Here is a 17300-nt window from a genome sequence, read left to right on the forward strand (position 1 = left end):
GAAGCTGTGCACTTTCTGAGTTAGGTTTCTCCCAAAGAGAAACATCATTTCCCTGACTTAAATCATCATCACTTTTTGCCCCATGAAATTCCACAGGAAATCCCATCTTTGTGAGCTACCCAAAGTCCCTCCCGGAGATGGTAGCAGGGTATAAATAAAATTTTATGATTTTAGTATATGACTGTTCTTCCCAACTTTCCCACGTAATTGCTCTGACTGGTGCTACCCATTTTTTCTGCTCTAATCTGTAAACAAAGACTTTTGTTGCTCTCCATAGCTCCAGGTGTTTTTCCCTGGGAGCCTTCCATATCGTTTAGCTCTTATCTAATGTTGCTGTTTCTGGCTCCTCTGACTGACCTTGAAGCGGTGCACTTTCTGAGTCAGATTTCTCCCAGACAGAACCATCATTTAGCTCTTCAGCATACTCCTTATCTAATGTTGCCATTTCTGGCTCCTCTGACTGACCTTGAAGCGGTGCACTTTCCAAGTCAGGTTTCTCCCAGAGAGAACCATCAATTCCCCTGACTTAAATCGTCATCACTTTGTGCCCCATGAAATCCCACAGGAAATCCCATAATCCTCTCTAAATCATCAGTGAACCCATCAGCGTCAGGCTGTACTACAACAAGTTTGAAACACCTTGAATTGCAAGGGCTCAATGCTATGGAATTTTAGGAGCTGTAGTTTGGCGAGGCACCAGCACTCTTGGGCAGAGAAGGCTCTTACTTACTTACTTAGGTGATTCCTCGTAGTCTGAGGATGATGGTCCTCCAAGTGTAGTGTCCTGGCGGTGGGTCCATAGGTGACTGTGGAGCCCTATTCTTGATCTGCATCTTCTCCCGCAGTGAGGGCATCGGTTACCAGGTGGAAGGCGATCCTGGGTTGGCTTGACACGACTTCCTCTTGGCACGTTTCTTTCTTTTGCCCTCCGTTCGTGCCTCTTCAAATTCTGCAGCACTGCTGGTCACAGCTGACCTCCAGCTGGAGCCCTCAAGGGCCAGGGCTTCCCAGTTCTCGGTGTCTATGTCAGAGTTTTTAAGGTTGGCTTTGAGCCCATCTTTCAATCTCTTTTCCTGTCCACCAACATTCTGTTTTCCGTTCTTGAGTTCAGAAAAGAGCAACTGCTTTGGGAGACGGTGGTCGGGCATCCGGACAACATGGCTGGTCCAGCGGAGTTGATGGTGGAGGACCATCACTTCAATACTGGTGGTCTTTGCTTCTTCCAGCACGCTGACATTTCCCCGCTTGTCTTCCCAAGAGATTTGCAGGATTTTCCAGAGGCAGCGCTGATGGAATCGTTCCAGGAGTTGCATGTGACATCTGTAGACAGTCCACGTTTCTCAGGCATATAGCAGGGTTGGGAGGACAATAGCGTTGTCAAACTGCAACTCCCATTATGCCATAGCAGTATTCCATGGCAGCCAAAGTGGAGTCGAACTGCATTAATTCTACAGTGTAGACACACCCTAGTGGAGGGATCTTGGAGTCCTCGTGGACAACAAGTTAAACATGAGCCAACAATGTGATGTGGCGGCAAAAAAAGCCAATGGGATTTTGGCCTGCATCAATAGGAGCATAGTGTCTAGATCTAGGGAAGTAATGCTACCCCTCTATTCTGCTTTGGTTAGACCACACCTGGAATGTTGTGTCCAATTCTGGGCACCACAATTCAAGAGAGATATTGACAAGCCGGAATGTGTCCAGAGGAGGGCGACTAAAATGATCAAGGGTCTGGAGAACAAGCCCTATGAGGAGCGGCTTAAGGAGCTGTGCATGTTTAGCCTGAAGAAGAGAAGGCTGAGAGGAGATATGATAGACATGTATAAATATGTGAGAGGAAGCCACGGGGAGGAGGAGGGAGCAAGCTTGTTTTCTGCTTCCTTGGAGACTAGGACGCAATGGAACAAGGGCTTCAAACTACAAGAGAGGAGATTCCATCTGAACGTGAGGAAGAACTTCCTGACTGTGAGAGCCGTTCAGCAGTGGAACTCTCTGCCCCGGAGTGTGGTGGAGGCTCCTTCTTTGGAAGCTTTTAAACAGAGGCTGGATGGCCATCTGTCAGGGGTGATTTGAATGCAATATTCCTGCTTCTTGGCAGAATGGGGTTGGACTGGATGGCCCATGAGGTCTCTTCCAACTCTTTGACTCTATGATTCTATGATTCTACTTCATGTTTCTTGACTTCTATATGGGCCTGCATAGCATATATGGGTCTTTCTATGAGACAAACTATGCTAAATTGGCTTCCTGCGAAGGCTGTTTTGGAAATCTATATGTATTGCATTAATTACCTCCATCATTAGCCTGTGCCAAGGCTGAAGAATAGATTATCCTTATTTATTTTGGGGAAAAAATTACACGTTTCTGTGGAAACCTTGATGCCCAGCTTAGGACATTCAGAAAAGGGATTTTCTCCCCTTTAGCAACTGACAAAAAGCACCCCAATTGGGAAGGGCCTAGGAAAGGACCGGGCGGTTGCTTAGCAACTTTTCCAGGAGAATAATGCGCTGTTGTTTGCAAGGTATTTGTTGCGCTGTGGCAAGGCAGAAATGTGCAAATCCGTGGGGCAAAAGGGGAGGGAGGCCGAGGGAAAGAGCCAAAGATCTCTTTGTTCCCTTGGGCCTGGATTCGGAGAGGCAAAGGGGGTTCGGAAATCGGATTGGAGGGCCATTCATGTGCATTAATGCGCCCTACAAGCCTATGCTTGTCTTCATAGAATCACAGAATCATAGAATCAAAGAATTGGAAGAGACCTCATGGGCCATCCAGTCCAACCCCATTCTGCCAAGAAGCAGGAATATTGCATTCAAATCACCCCTGACAGATGGCCATCCAGCCTCTGCTTAAAAGCTTCCAAAGAAGGAGCCTCCACCACACTCCGGGGCAGAGAGTTCCACTGCTGAACAGCTCTCACAGTCAGGAAGTTGTTCCTCATGTTCGGATGGAATCTCCTTTCTTGTAGTTTGAAGCCATTGCTCCGCGTCCTAGTCTCCAAGGAAGCAGAAAACAAGCTTGCTCCCTCCTCCTCCCTGTGGCTTCCTCTCACATATTTATACATGGCTATCATGTCTCCTCTCAGCCTTCTCTTCTTCAGGTTAAACATGCCCAGCTCTTTAAGCCGCTCCTCATAGGGCTTGTTCTCCAGACCCTTGATCATTTTAATCGCCCTCCTCTGGACACATTCCAGCTTGTCAACATCTCTCTTGAATTGTGGTGCCCAGAATTGGACACAATATTCCAGGTAAAGTGATCTAACCAAAGCGGAATAGAGCATGGGGAGCATGACTTCCCTAGATCTAGACACTGTGCTCCTATTGATTCAGGCCAAAATCCCATTGGCTTTTTTTGCCGCCACATCACATTGTTGGCTCATGTTTAACTTGTTGTCCACGAGGACTCCAAGGGTTAGGGTCTTCTTTCATTTTGCGTGCGTGGTTCAAGTTATAGAGACTCTAAGCTACCACTATCATTGGATTTTCTGAGGCTGAGATTGAGGCTTTGAACTGCGTTATCTGAGATAATGTGGGATTTTATGTCTTGATATTCTGGGATATAGAGCTGTGTGGAAGGGCCCTATGTTGCCCAAAAACATCTACTCTCCCTTAAAGCATCTTGATTTAAATCACGCTCTCAGGAGACCAAAAGAAAGCAGTATTTGTTAAAATAACATGGCTGGTTTACTCACAAACTTCATGTATTCAGCATACAGGTACTTTGCATATCAATCCAGTTACAGACAGGAGTTGACGTAGTTTCTGTGTGCAGATAACACAAGGCATGATTCTTATAATAACCGCCCATAGTCTAAAGCATCTCTCAGTTCTGAGAGTCTAATAGAGTCTCTATAGTCTGTTTCAACTCTAAATGGAGTCTGAGTCCTGAATAGTCCCAGTTCTGATCACATGGTCTGCAGCCCCTCCCACAACACAGAGTTAAGGAAAACTGCACAACAATACACACATATACAATACAGCAAGAAATCTGAATTAGAAACAAACAAATTACTAGTGTAGGCTTGAACAAGATTGCTATTTCCATCACCCATGAATAACATCAGCATCTTCAGCAACACCTTCCTCCTACTCTTCCTTTTCTTCATTTCTTCCCTTTATTTCTCCTCCTTTTTTCCTCTTCCTCCTTTACTTCCTCTCCCTTCTGCTGGTCTCCTCTTCTCCTCCTCCCTCCTCCTCTTCTTCCTCCTTCTCCTCCGCTTCCTTTCTTTTCTCTTCTGCTTTCTCCTCCTCCTCCTGATCCTCTTTGCCTTCCTCTCTCTCTCCTTCTCCTCCTCTTTTTCCACTTCTTCTCTTCCTCCCCCTTCCTCCTTCTCTTCCTCCTCTTTCTTTCTCTCCTCCTCCTGTTGCATTGACATTACATGTCTGTACTTTATTTCTCCTCCTTTTGTCTTTTTTCTCCTTTTCTCCTCTCCTTCCTTTACTTCCTCTCCCTTCTGCTGGTCTCTTCCCTCCTTCCCTCCTCCTCCTCTTCCGCTTCCTTCCTTTTCTACCTCCTCCTCCTCCTCCTGATCCTCTTTGCCTTCCTCTCCTTCTCCTTCTCTTTTTCCACTTCCTTCTCTTCTTCTCTTCCTCCCTCTTCCTCCTCCTCTTCCTCCTCTTTCTTTCTCTCCCTCTCCTCCTCCTGTTGCATTGACATTACATGTCTGTACTTTATTTCTCCTCCTTTTGTCTTATTTTTCCTCTTCCTCCTTTACTTCTCTCCCTTCTGCTGGTCTCCTCTTCTCCTCCTCCCTCCTCCTCTTCTTCCTCTTTTTCCTCTGCTTCCTTTCTTTTCCCTACTTCTTCTTTCTCCTCCTCTTCCTTCTGATCCTCTTTGCCTTCCTCTCCTTCTCCTCCTCTTTTTCCACTTCTTTCTCTTCTTCTCTTCCTCCCCCTTCCTCCTCCTCTTCCTCCTCTTTCTTTCTCTCCCTCTCCTCCTCCTTTTCCACTTCCTTCTCTTCCTTACCCTTCCTCCTCCTTTTCCTCGTCTTTCTCTCTCTCCTTCTCCTCCTCCTTTTGCATTGACATTACATATCTGTACTTTATTTCTCCTCCTTTTGTCTTATTATTCCTTTTCTCCTTTTCCTCCTTTACTTCCTCTCCCTTCCGCTGGTCTCCTCTTCTCTCCTCCTCCCTCCTCCTCTTCTTCCTCCTTCTCCTCCACTTCCTTTCTTTTCTTCTTCTTTCTCCTCCTCCTCTTCTTTCTGATCCTCTTTGCCTTCATCTCCCTCTCCTCCTCCTTTTCCACTTCCTTCTCTTCTTCAACCTTCCTCCTCCTTTTCCTCCTCTTTTTCTCTCTCCTTCTCCTCCTCCTTTTGCATTGACATTACATGTCTGTACTTCTGCAAATAATGCTTCTTTGGACACTTTGCAAGACATGAATACCAGGACAAAACTGTGCAAAAATCTTGGTTCTCTTTCCCTAGCATGTGTTTATGGAGAGCGTGGAACGAAATACTCATAATCGTTTGACAAAAGGAGGAGCGAGCAGCCATCCTCAACCATTCATTGGCATCCCTCCCAGTTGTAGCCACAGTGTGTAATGGTCCAGTGTGCAGAAATGCTCTCCCTTCCTTTGTCTCTGACATATGCTCTCGTCTTTCCCAGCATCACATGCCAAGCGTTTGGCCAGCGCTCGTTTCTGCAAAAATACCCAGAGCATAATAAGTCCAACGGCCCTTGGCAGACTCTATCCCTGTTGCCAGCAGACACATACTGATTTCTTCTCCCTCTCTTCTGCCTCTTACTCCAGGTTTATGAACCACAGGGTGCCACCCAACAAGAGGTACCAGCCAACTGAGTATGAACACGCCGCCAACTGTGCCACGCATGCTGTGAGTTGGATGCCCACCTTCATGTGGACATGGGAACTGGGTCTTCAAGTTGGGTTGTGGGCCATGCATGCTGTGAGTTGGATGCCCACATTCATGTGGACATGGGAGCTGGGTCTTCAAGTTGGGTTCTGTGCCATGCATACTGTGAGTTGGATGCCCACACTCATGTGGACATGGGAGCTGGGTCTTCAAGTTGGGTTGTGTGCCATGCATGCTGGGAGTTGGATGCCCAACTTCATGCGGACATGGGAACTGGGTCTTCAAGTTGGGTTGTGTGCCACGCATGCTGTGAGTTGGATGCCCACCTTCAGGTGGACATGGGAACTAGGTCTTCAAGTTGGGTTGTGTGCCATGCATGCTGTGAGTTGGATGCCCACCTTCATGTGGACATGGGAGCTGGGTCTTCAAGTTGGGTTGTGTGCCGCACATGCTGTGAGTTGGATGCCCACCTTCTTGTGGATATGGGAACTGGGTCTTCAAGTTGGGTTGTGTGCCGCGCATGCTGTGAGTTGGATGCCCACCTTCTTGTGGATATGGGAACTGGGTCTTCAAGTTGGGTTGTGTGCCACGCATGCTGTGAGTTGGATGCCCACCTTCATGTGAACATGGGAGCTGGGTCTTCAAGTTGGGTTGTGTGCCAAGCATGCTGTGAGTTGGATGCCCACCTTCATGTGGACATGGGAGCTGGGTCTTCAAGTTGGGTTGTGTTCCACGCATGCTGTGAGTTGGATGCCCATCTTCATGTGGACATGGGAGCTGGGTCTTCAAGTTGGGTTGTGTGCCACGCATGTTGTGAGTTTGATGCCCACCTTCATGTGGACATGGGAGCTGGGTCTTCAAGTTGGGTTATGTGCCACACATGCTGTGAATTGGATGCCCACCTTCATGGGAACATGGGAGCTGGGTCTTCAAGTTGGGTTGTGTGCCACACATGCTGTGAATTGGATGCCCACCTTCATGGGGACATGGGAGCTGGGTCTTCAAGTTGGGTTGTGTGCCACGCATTCTTTGAGTTGGATGCCCACCTTCATGTGGACATGGGAGCTGGGTCTTCAAGTTGGGTTGTGTTCCACACATACTGTGAGTTGGATGCCCACCTTCATGTGGACATGGGAGTTGGGTCTTCAAGTTGGGTTGTGTGCAACACATTCTGTGAGTTGGATGTCCACCTTCATGTGGACATGGGAGCTGGGTCTTCAGATTGGGTTATATGGGACCCAAGGTCTTGTCCAGAAAGGTTACAAGGGAGGTAAAGCAACCATGGTGTCCTGAATCTATTCTGTTCTATGTTTCCTTTCTAGTTTTGGATCATCCCAAGCATCCTGGGTAGCTCCATCCTCTATGTCCTGTCTGACAACCAATGGGAAGCCATCTCTGCCTGGATCTATGGCTTTGGCCTCTCGGGGCTCTTTATTGTCTCCACCATCTTTCACACCATTTCTTGGAAGAAGAGGCACTTAAGGTAAGTCTGCTGCCAAATACAAACACGGACAAAGGTGGACATGTCAGATCCCCACCAAGACTAAAGGAGCAGGTTGGCAATCCAGTTAATTAATGCCTAATTTGCCAGGTACGTCAGGGAATGACCTGATACCAAGGCATTCTAGAGTGGAACCTTTGGGTTTCTGATGATCACATTCATTCGAGTCCAGGTTTTTGAAGGCATCGTCTCTCCTATAACCTTCTAGAAACAAGGGAGAGGATCTTCTCCATGATTACTCCCAGTCTACTTCAGTTTTCCGGTTCTTTAACTATTGTAGTCTGGTCTGAACTGGAAGGAGGTGGGATCATGGGTGGCATACAAGTGCAGCATAAGTCCACAATCAAAAGGTATACTTCGAAAAATTTGAGCAGAAATACATAAACAAGACCATAGAAAACTTTCAGGATACTTAAATCCAAAACCAAGGCTTGACTTGAAACAAGAACCAGAGAACTCAGGTCTAGCTTCTCACTCGCGATTGTCACGATGCCAGGGCTCTGCCTTATTCAGGTAGAGATGAACCAAACACACTCCCAGTTTGTGTTAAACAATTTAATTAAAGCAGCACTTACTTTCTGGCTGTTTTAATAGTCCAAAATATAAAACATAAAGATAGCACTCAGCCACAGAATATAAAACAAAACTGACAGCAAACGCTGTTACAGGTTCAAGATACACCATAGTCAAGAGGTCCAGTCCAGTGGTCAAATGCCAAGAGTTCAATGAGCAAAGTCCAGGGATCAAGAGTCTATACTGTAGTCAAAAGCCAGTCCAAAGATTCAAGGTTCCAGGGTTTCAAGGGTTCGAGAGACAGATCAGAATACCGAAAATCCACAAGCCTGGGGGAAAACCAGCAGCATCTACCACCACAATAAAACAAATACTTTTCTCCCGAAGCTCAGTCCCAAGGCTTGCTCATTATATCCAGAAACACTCAGCTGCAGCCTATTTCTTGCATACATCCACCATTAATTGATTTCACCCATGAACTCTTACTTACAGATTACTCAACCCCTTAGAACTAAGACTTACATTAACCCTTCCATCACCAACTGCTAGGCCTACCACTACCACCAACTGCAGAACATGATACATGACAGCTGTGTTGCCTGAACTAACCCTTAGGTCAGGGGTCCACAAACTTTTTAAACAGAGGGCCAGGTCACAGTCCCTTAAACTGTTGGAGGGCCGGATTATAATTTGATTAAAAAAATGAACGAATTCCTATGCACACGGTACATATCTTATTTGTAATGCAAAAAAAACACTTAAAAATACAACAATTAAAATGAATAACAATTTTGACAAATATAAACTTATTGGTATTTCAATGGGAAGTGTGGGCCTGCTTTTGGCTGATGAGATAGGATTATTGTTGTTGTTGTGTGCTTTCAAATAATTTCAGACTTAGGTTGACCCTGAGCGAGGGTCGGGTAAATGACCTTGGAGGGCCGCATCCGGCCCCCAGGCCTTAGTTTGAAGACCCCTGCCTTAGGTAAACAACTAGCTAATTAATAGGCACCCATGAAGTCATTTCTTTTCCCATGAATTGTCCCCCCCCCCTCCAACTTTCCCATGTAATTGCTGTGACCAGCACTGCCTATTTTCTGCTCTAATCTGTAAACAAAGACTTTTGTTGATCTGCATAGCTCCAGGTGTTTTTCCCTGGGAGCTTTCCATATTACTTAGCTCTTCGGCTGAGTCCTTATCTAATGTTGCAGTTTCTGGCTCCTTTGACTGACCTTGAAGCCCTGCACTTTCTGAGTCTGGTTTCTCCCAGAGAGAGCCATCATTTCCGTGACTTGAATCTTCATCACTTTATACTCCAGGAAATCCCACAGGAAATCCCACATTTTCCTCTAAATCATCAGTGAACCCATTAGCCTCGGTCTGTACTACAACACCAACATTGCTGGCATGGGAAGAAGTAGATCGTTGTCTCCTCTGTTGCTGGACCTATCAGTGATGGCTACATCAAGAATAATACATCTGAAATTAAACAGATTAGGCCATCTGTCAGATCTTGGTCCAGATCCATCATTGTTTGAGTCCACAGTGTTCTCTGGATGTAGGTGAACTCCAACTCCAAAACTCAAGGTCAATGCCCACCAAACCCTTCTAGTGTTTTCTGTGGGTCATGGGAGTCCTGTGTGCCAAGTTTGGTTCAATTCCATCATTGGTGGGGTTCAGAGTGCTCTTTGATGGTAGGTGAACCATCATTGGTGGAGTTCAGAGTGCTCTTTGATGGTAGGTGAACCATCATTGGTGGAGTTCAGAGTGCTCTTTGATGGTAGGTGAACCATCATTGATGGAGTTCAGAGTGCTCTTTGATGGTAGGTGAACCATCATTGGTGGAGTTCAGAGTGCTCTTTGATGGTAGGTGAACCATCATTGGTGGAGTTCAGAGTGCTCTTTGATGGTAGGTGAACCATCATTGGTGGAGTTCAGAGTGCTCTTTGATGGTAGGTGAACCATCATTGGTGGAGTTCGGAGCGCTCTTTGATGGTAGGTGAACCATCATTGGTGGAGTTCAGAGTGCTCTTTGATGGTTGCTGAACCATCATTGATGGAGTTCAGACTGCTCTTTGATGGTAGGTGAACCATCATTGGTGGAGTTCAGAGTGCTCTTTGATGGTAGGTGAACCATCATTGGTGGAGTTCAGAGTGCTCTTTGATGGTAGGTGAACCATCATTGGTGGAGTTCAGAGTGCTCTTTGATGGTAGGTGAACCATCATTGGTGGAGTTCAGAGTGCTCTTTGACGAGTGAACTATAAATCCCAGCAACTACAACTCCCAAATGACAAAATCAACCCCCACTACTTTATGGTAAGAACAGGATAATTTCAAAAAAATGTCTTATCATGAAAGAACCTGCATTTGAGGTGCTCCAGCCATGGAGGACATTATGCATATTTTGTTTGATTGTTGTTTATGTGCTGGGGCGAGATCTCAATATTTACAACTGCTTCTAGCTAGAACAACCAACTGTCCTATTTGCTTAAATGTATTTTAGCTCATGATTACAGGAGTGTTAGGATAGGGATTTGCATTTATTGCGTCTTGACATACTTGCCTTTTGTCTTTTACTGTTGATATGGCCAGAAGACTAATCAATAGGCAAATCAGTCTTTCTCTATATGCACCAATGCGTTTGCTTCCTCTCTCTCGCCTCCTCCAGAACTGTGGAGCATTGCCTGCACATGTTTGACAGAATGGTGATCTACTTCTTCATAGCAGCGTCCTATGCCCCTTGGTGAGTTTGCACAATACAGACACAACCAGTTGCTTTGAGGAAACGCACAAAAAATCAGCCTCACGGGAGAGAACCAAAGGCCCATTGAGCCCAGAGCTCTCTTTACTTCCTGTTCAACCTGTTGCCTATTGAGATGAGTTTTGAAGGCCATTTTAATGTATTTGCTGCATTTTAATTCTGTTTTTTTACCCCCAAATTGTTATTAATTAATTGTTTATTAACTTTTGTATTGTGCTTCTTAAACTGTATTGTCGAAGGCTTTCATGGCCGGAATCACTGGGTTGCTGTGAGTTTTCTGGGCTCTCTGGCCATGTTCCAGAAGCATTCTCTCCTGACGTTTCACCCACATCTATGGCAGGCATCCTCTGAGGTTGTGAGGTCTCTTGGAAAGTAGGCAAGGAAGATGTATTGTCAAAGAGAACACAGAAATGCTAGACCATTCTAACAACCACCATGTCAGACTACACAGAGAAGCCATTGAAATACACAAGCATGTGGACAATTTCAACAGAAAGGAGGAAACCATGAAAATGAACAAAATCTGGCTACCAGTATTAAAAAAAACTCTAAAATTAAAACAGCAAAACAGCAGAGGGAAAACAATCAGGGACATCTAATCACCTCTCAACAAAGGATTGCCCCAGGCACTGCCAGGCCATTAAATGCTAATCAAGGTGGTCAGTTGAAACATTCACACCTAGCTCCAGCAGACAAGAGTTCTTTGTCCCACCCTGGTCTTTCCACAGATATATAAACCCATTTTCCTAGTTCCATCAGACCTCACAATCTCTGAGGATGCTTGCCATAGATGCAGGCGAAACGTCAGGACAGAATGCCTCTAGAACATGGCCATATAGCCCGAAAAAAACCTACAACAACCTAGACAAGGAAGGTTTATGTATATATCTGTGGAATGATGTCCAGGGTGGGAGAAAGGACTCTTGTCTGTTGGAGGCAAGTTGGAATATTGCTATCGGCCAGCTTGATTAGTATTGAATGGCCTTGAAACTTCAAAGCCTGGCTGCTTCCTGCCTGGGGGAATCCAGTAAATAAAGAACAACACTCAGTAAATAGGGGAATTCCAGACAGGAAACAATCAGGGCCAGCTAACACCTCCCAACAACCTGTCCGAACGTATCTCCCTCTATGAACCACCTAGGACCTTAAGATCATCTGGGGATGCCCTGCTCTTGGTCCCAACACCATTACAATCACATTTGGCACGGACAAGAGACAGGGCCTTCTCCGTGGTGGCCCCTCAGCTATGGAATTCCCTCCAAAAGGGGATCAGATCTGCTCCATCCCTCCTGACCTTCCAGAAAAAAGTGAAATCCTGGCTGTGGGATCAAGCGTTCGCAGATTAAACTTACTTGCTGGCAAAGATATGGTTTTAATGGACTATGATGGACTTTAGGATGACGACATAAATCGGCAAATCGTTTTAATGTTTTTATATTGTTTTATTATAATATGTATATTTATGCTTGTTTTACTCTGTTGTTGGCACTGTGTTGTGATGGTCAGTAGCTGTCCGGAGTCCCTCTGCAGAGGTTGAGATAGGATGGGATACAAATTCCCTAAATAAATAAACAAAGAATTCCCCCAGGCAGCAATCAACCAGGCTTTGAAGCTGCAAGGCCATTCAATGCTAATCCAGGCGGCCAATGGCAACATTCACACCTGCCTCAAGCAGACAAGAGTTCTTTCCTCCACCCTGGACATCATTCCACAGGTATACAAACTCCACTTGCCTAGTTTCCAACAGACCTCACAACCTCTGAGGATGCCTTACATAGACTGTGCAAAACGTCAGGAGAGAATGCTTCTGGAACATGGCCGGACAGCATGGAAAACTCACAACAACCCAGCTTCTTATACTGTTTATTGTGGATAGATGTTAGCCACCTTGAGTTCCCATAGGGAGAAAAGCGGGATATAAATAAAGATGATGATGATGACAACTGATAATGATAAATCACTCATCTTCCTTTACCCAACAACTGAGGATGCAGCTACACTGTAGAATTAATGCAGTTTGACACCACTTTAACTGCCGTGACTCAATGCTATGGAGTCCTGGGGCTTGTAGTTTGCCAAAGCACCACCAGCACTCTTGGGCAGAGGAGACTAAAGACTTCATTAAGCCCACTGCTCCACTGACATGTGAGAAAGAGCTACCACTGAACCAAATAATGATTTGTGTTGCCGAAGGCTTTCATGGTTGCTGTGAATTTTGGGGGGCTTTATGGCCATGTTTCAGTAGCATTCTCTCCTGACATTTTGCCTGCATCTGTGGCTGGCTTCCTCGGAGGTTTGTTCAGAGATCTGTTGGAAATTAGGCAAGTGGGGTGTATACATTTATATCTATTTCTTCTATCTATCTATCTGTGGAATAATGTCCAGGGTGGGAGAAAGAACCCTCGTCTGTTTGAAGTAAATGTGAGTATTGCAAACAATCTAGTGCCAGTCAACACATCCCAAACAGAGGATGCCCTCATAGAATCATAGAATCAAAGAGTTGGAAGAGACCTCCTGGGCCATCCAGTCCAACCCCATTCTGCCAAGAAGCAGGAATATTGCATTCAAATCACCCCTGACAAATGGCCATCCAGCCTCTGCTTAAAAGCTTCCAAAGAAGGAGCCTCCACCACACTCCGGGGCAGAGAGTTCCACTGCTGAACGGCTCTCACAGTCAGGAAGTTCTTCCTCATGTTCAGATGGAATCTCCTCTCTTGTAGTTTGAAGCCATTGCTCCTCGTCCTAGTCTCCAAGGAAGCAGAAAACAAGCTTGCTCCCTCCTCCCTGTAGCTTCCTCTCACATATTTATACATGGCTATCATATCTCCTCTCAGCCTTCTCTTCTTCAGGCTAAACATGCCCAGCTCCTTAAGCCGCTCCTCATAGGGCTTGTTCTCCAGACCCTTGATCATTTTAGTCGCCCTCCTCTGGACACATTCCAGCTTGTCAATATCTCTCTTGAATTGTGGTGCCCAGAATTGGACACAATATTCCAGGTGTGGTCTAACCAAAGCAGAATAGAGCATGGGGAGCATGACTTCCCTGGACCTAGACACTATGCTCCTATTGATGCAGGCCAAAATCCCATTATCCTTCCGCATTGCACACTTGTCGCAGTTTAATACCTTGGCTCCACTCCTAAGGGGATCTAGGACTTGCAGTTCCAAGATGTTATACAGTGGCATTCCATGAAGTGCAATAGAATAACTACAAGTTCCAGGATTCCATGGTACGGAATCACGGCAGTTACAGAGGGATGAAACTGTTGTAACTATACAGTATAGATCAGGCCTGGGCAAACTTGGGCCCGCCAGGTATAGAATCATAGAATCATAGAATCAAAGAGTTGGAAGAGACCTCCTGGGCCATCCAGTCCAACCCCATTCTGCCAAGAAGCAGGAATATTGCATTCAAAGCACCCCTGACAGATGGCCATCCAGCCTCTGATTAAAAGCTTCCAAAGAAGGAGTCTCCACCACACTCCGGGGCAGAGAGTTCCACTGCTGAACGGCTCTCACAGTCAGGAAGTTCTTCCTCATGTTCAGATGGAATTTCCTCTCTTGTAGTTTGAAGCCATTGTTCCATTGCGTCCTAGTCTCCAAGGAAGCAGAAAACAAGCTTGCTCCCTCCTCCTCCCTGTGGCTTCCTCTCACATATTTATACATGGCTATCATATCTCCTCTCAGCCTTCTCTTCTTCAGGCTAAACATGCCCAGTTCCCTAAGCCGCTCCTCATAGGGCTTGTTCTCCAGACCCTTGATCATTTTAGTCGCCCTCCTCTGGACACATTCCAGCTTGTCAATATCTCTCTTGAATTGTGGTGCCCAGAATTGGACACAGTATTCCAGATGTGGTCTAACCAAGGCAGAATAGAGCATGGGGAGCATGACTTCCTTAGATCTAGACACTATGCTCCTATTGATGCAGGCCAAAATCCCATTGGCTTTTTTTGCTGCCACATCACATTGTTGGCTCATGTTTAACTTGTTGTCCACGAGGACCACAAGTGCCAGTTAACACATAGAATCATAGAATCAAAGAGTTGGAAGAGACCTCATGGGCCATCCAGTCCAACCCCATTCTGCCAAGAAGCAGGAATATTGCATTCAAATCACCCCTGACGTCCCAAACAGAGGATGCCCTCAGGCAACAACAGCAAGGCTAACCTCTATGCAGATACCCTCACAATTAACTCTTCGGCTGCAAGGCTACTCAATGCTATTCAAGCTTGCTAATTGCAACGTTTACATTTGCTTCAAACAGACGCGGGTTCTTTCTCCCACCCTGGACATTCCAGGAAGCCACGTTGCCCCATAACAACGCAATAGGACACAACTCCATTTTCCGTCCTCCCACCGAAACACCCCTCGGCTTGCCTTACCTTGCAGAGTCAGCACTGGAATGTTTGTCTTTTGCTTTGTCTTGTCTCTTCTTTCTCCTCCGACTCCCAGGCCACCTTTCCGGCTGCTGTTTCTCTCCACGACTCAATGGTCTCTGTTGTTCTCCCAGGCTAAACCTGCGGGAGTTGGGCCCGTGGGCGTCCCACATGCGCTGGCTGGTGTGGATCATGGCCTCCGTCGGCACCGTCTATGTTTTCTTTTTCCATGAACGGTAAGCTTGGGAATGATGAGGGAACAATGTATTGTCGAAGGTTTTCATGGCCGGAATCACTGAGTTGTTGTAGGTTTTTTCGGGCTATATGGCCATATTCTAGAGGCATTCTCTCCTGACGTTTCGCCTGCATCTATGGCAAGCATCCTCAGAGGTTGTGAGGTCTGTTGGAACTAGGAAAATGGATTTATATATCTGTGAAAAGACCAGGGTGGGACAAAGGACTCTTGTCTGCTGGAGATAGGTGTGAATGTTTCAACTGACCACCTTGATTAGCATTTGACAGCCTGGAAGTGCCTGGAGCAATCTTTTGTTGAGAGGTGATTAGATGTCCCTGATTGTTTTCCCTCTGCTGTTTTGCTTTGAGTCCTTTGTCCCACCACAATTCAAGAGAAATATTGACAAGGAGGGTGACTAAAATGATCAAGGGTCTGGCGAACAAGCCCTATGAGGAGCGGCACAGGGAACTGGGCATGTTTAGCCTGAAGAAGAGAAGGCTGAGAGGAGATATGATGATAGCCATGTATAAATATGTGAGAGGAAGCCACAGGGAGGAGGGAGCAAGCTTGTTTTCTGCTTCCATGGAGACTAGGACGCAATGGAACAATGGCTTCAAACTACAAGAGAGGAGATTCCAACTGAACATGAGGAAGAACTTCCTGACTGTGAGAGCCGTTCAGCAGTGGAACTCTCTGCCCCGGAGTGTGGTGGAGGCTCCTTCTTTGGAAGCTTTTAAGCAGAGGCTGGATGGCCATCTGTCAGGGGTGATTTGAATGCAATATTCCTGCTTCTTGGCAGAATGGGGTTGGACTGGATGGCCCAGGAGGTCTCTTCCAACTCTTTGATTCTATGATTCTATGATTCTATACCTGGCGGGCCCAAGTTTGCCCAGGCCTGATCTATACTGTATAGTTATAACAGTTTCATCCCTCTGTAACTCCTGTGATTCCATAATATGGAATCCTGGAACTTGTAGTTTTTCTATTGCACTTCATGGAACGCCACTGTATAACATCTTGCAAGTCCTAGATCCCCATAGTAGTGGAGACAAGGTATTAAACTGCGACAAGTGTGCAATGCGGAAGGATAATATCATTTAACTTTCCCCCTGACGATATCCAGCTGTCACAAACCTGGTATATACCTCCCCCTTGTGGAGTGAAATATTTCACAAACATAATGCATTTCTGTGTTTTCTCTGCTTCTGCTTTTGATTGACAGGGGGGAAAAATACATATTGAAAGCACTTTACCTCCTGAATTGGTTTTCACCCACTGCAAACATGAGAAATAGACCATTTGCTTGGGTTCTCTTCTGCTAAATATTATTGTTGTTGTTCATTCGTTCAGTCGTCTCCGACTCTTTGTGACCTCATGGACCAGTCCAAGCCAGAGCTCCCTGTCGGCCGTCACCACCCCCAGCTCCTTCAAGGTCAGTCCAGTCACTTCAAGGATGCCATCCATCCATCTTGCCCTTGGTCGGCCCCTCTTCCTTTTGCCTTCCACTTTCCCCAGCATCATTCCCTTCTCTAGGCTTTGCTGTCTCCTCATGATGTGGCCAAAGGACTTCCGCTTTGTCTCTAGTCTCCTTCCCTCCAATGAGCAGCCAGGCTTTATTTCCTGGAGGATGGACTGGTTGGATCTTCTCGCAGTCCAAGGCACTCTCAGCACTTTCCTCCAGCACCACAGCTCAAAAGCATCTCTCTTCCTTCGCTCAGCCTTCCCGAAGGTCCATCTCTCACATCCTTAGGTGACTACAGGGAAGACCATGGCTTTGACTAGGCAATGGATCTTGGTTGCCAGTCTGATGTCTCTACTCTTGACTATTTTATCGAGACTGGACATTGCTCTCCTCCCAAGAAGGAAGCGTCTCCTGATTTCCTGGCCACAGTCTGCATCTGCAGTCATCTTCCCACCTAGAAATACAAACCCTGTCCCGGTCTCCACATTTTCTCCCTCTATTTCCCAGTTGTCAACTGCAAGTTCCAAAAGACAGCTTCTTGCTAATGGGCCGCCCTATTTAAAGGCAATGGCCAGATCTCTGTGAAAGAGGCAATGAATAACTAATGAGATTTTCCTCTAATTGGTTGGAGACCCTAATCTAAAAG

General features: G+C 46.2%; 1 protein-coding gene across 1 annotated transcript in view; it reads left to right on the plus strand.

The window, feature by feature from the left end:
- LOC132782178 (monocyte to macrophage differentiation factor 2) overlaps positions 1-17300 on the plus strand; it is a 53000-nt gene that overhangs the window by 24829 nt on the left and 10871 nt on the right. Inside the window, exons 2-5 of the mRNA XM_060786904.2 lie at positions 5746-5827; positions 7129-7289; positions 10490-10564; positions 15092-15193. Of these exons, the coding sequence (XP_060642887.1) occupies positions 5746-5827; positions 7129-7289; positions 10490-10564; positions 15092-15193 (420 nt within the window). The remainder of the gene's footprint in view (positions 1-5745; positions 5828-7128; positions 7290-10489; positions 10565-15091; positions 15194-17300) is intronic.

The sequence above is a fragment of the Anolis sagrei genome, chromosome Y, assembly GCF_037176765.1.
Source record: "Anolis sagrei isolate rAnoSag1 chromosome Y, rAnoSag1.mat, whole genome shotgun sequence".
Lineage (NCBI taxonomy): Eukaryota > Metazoa > Chordata > Lepidosauria > Squamata > Dactyloidae > Anolis > Anolis sagrei.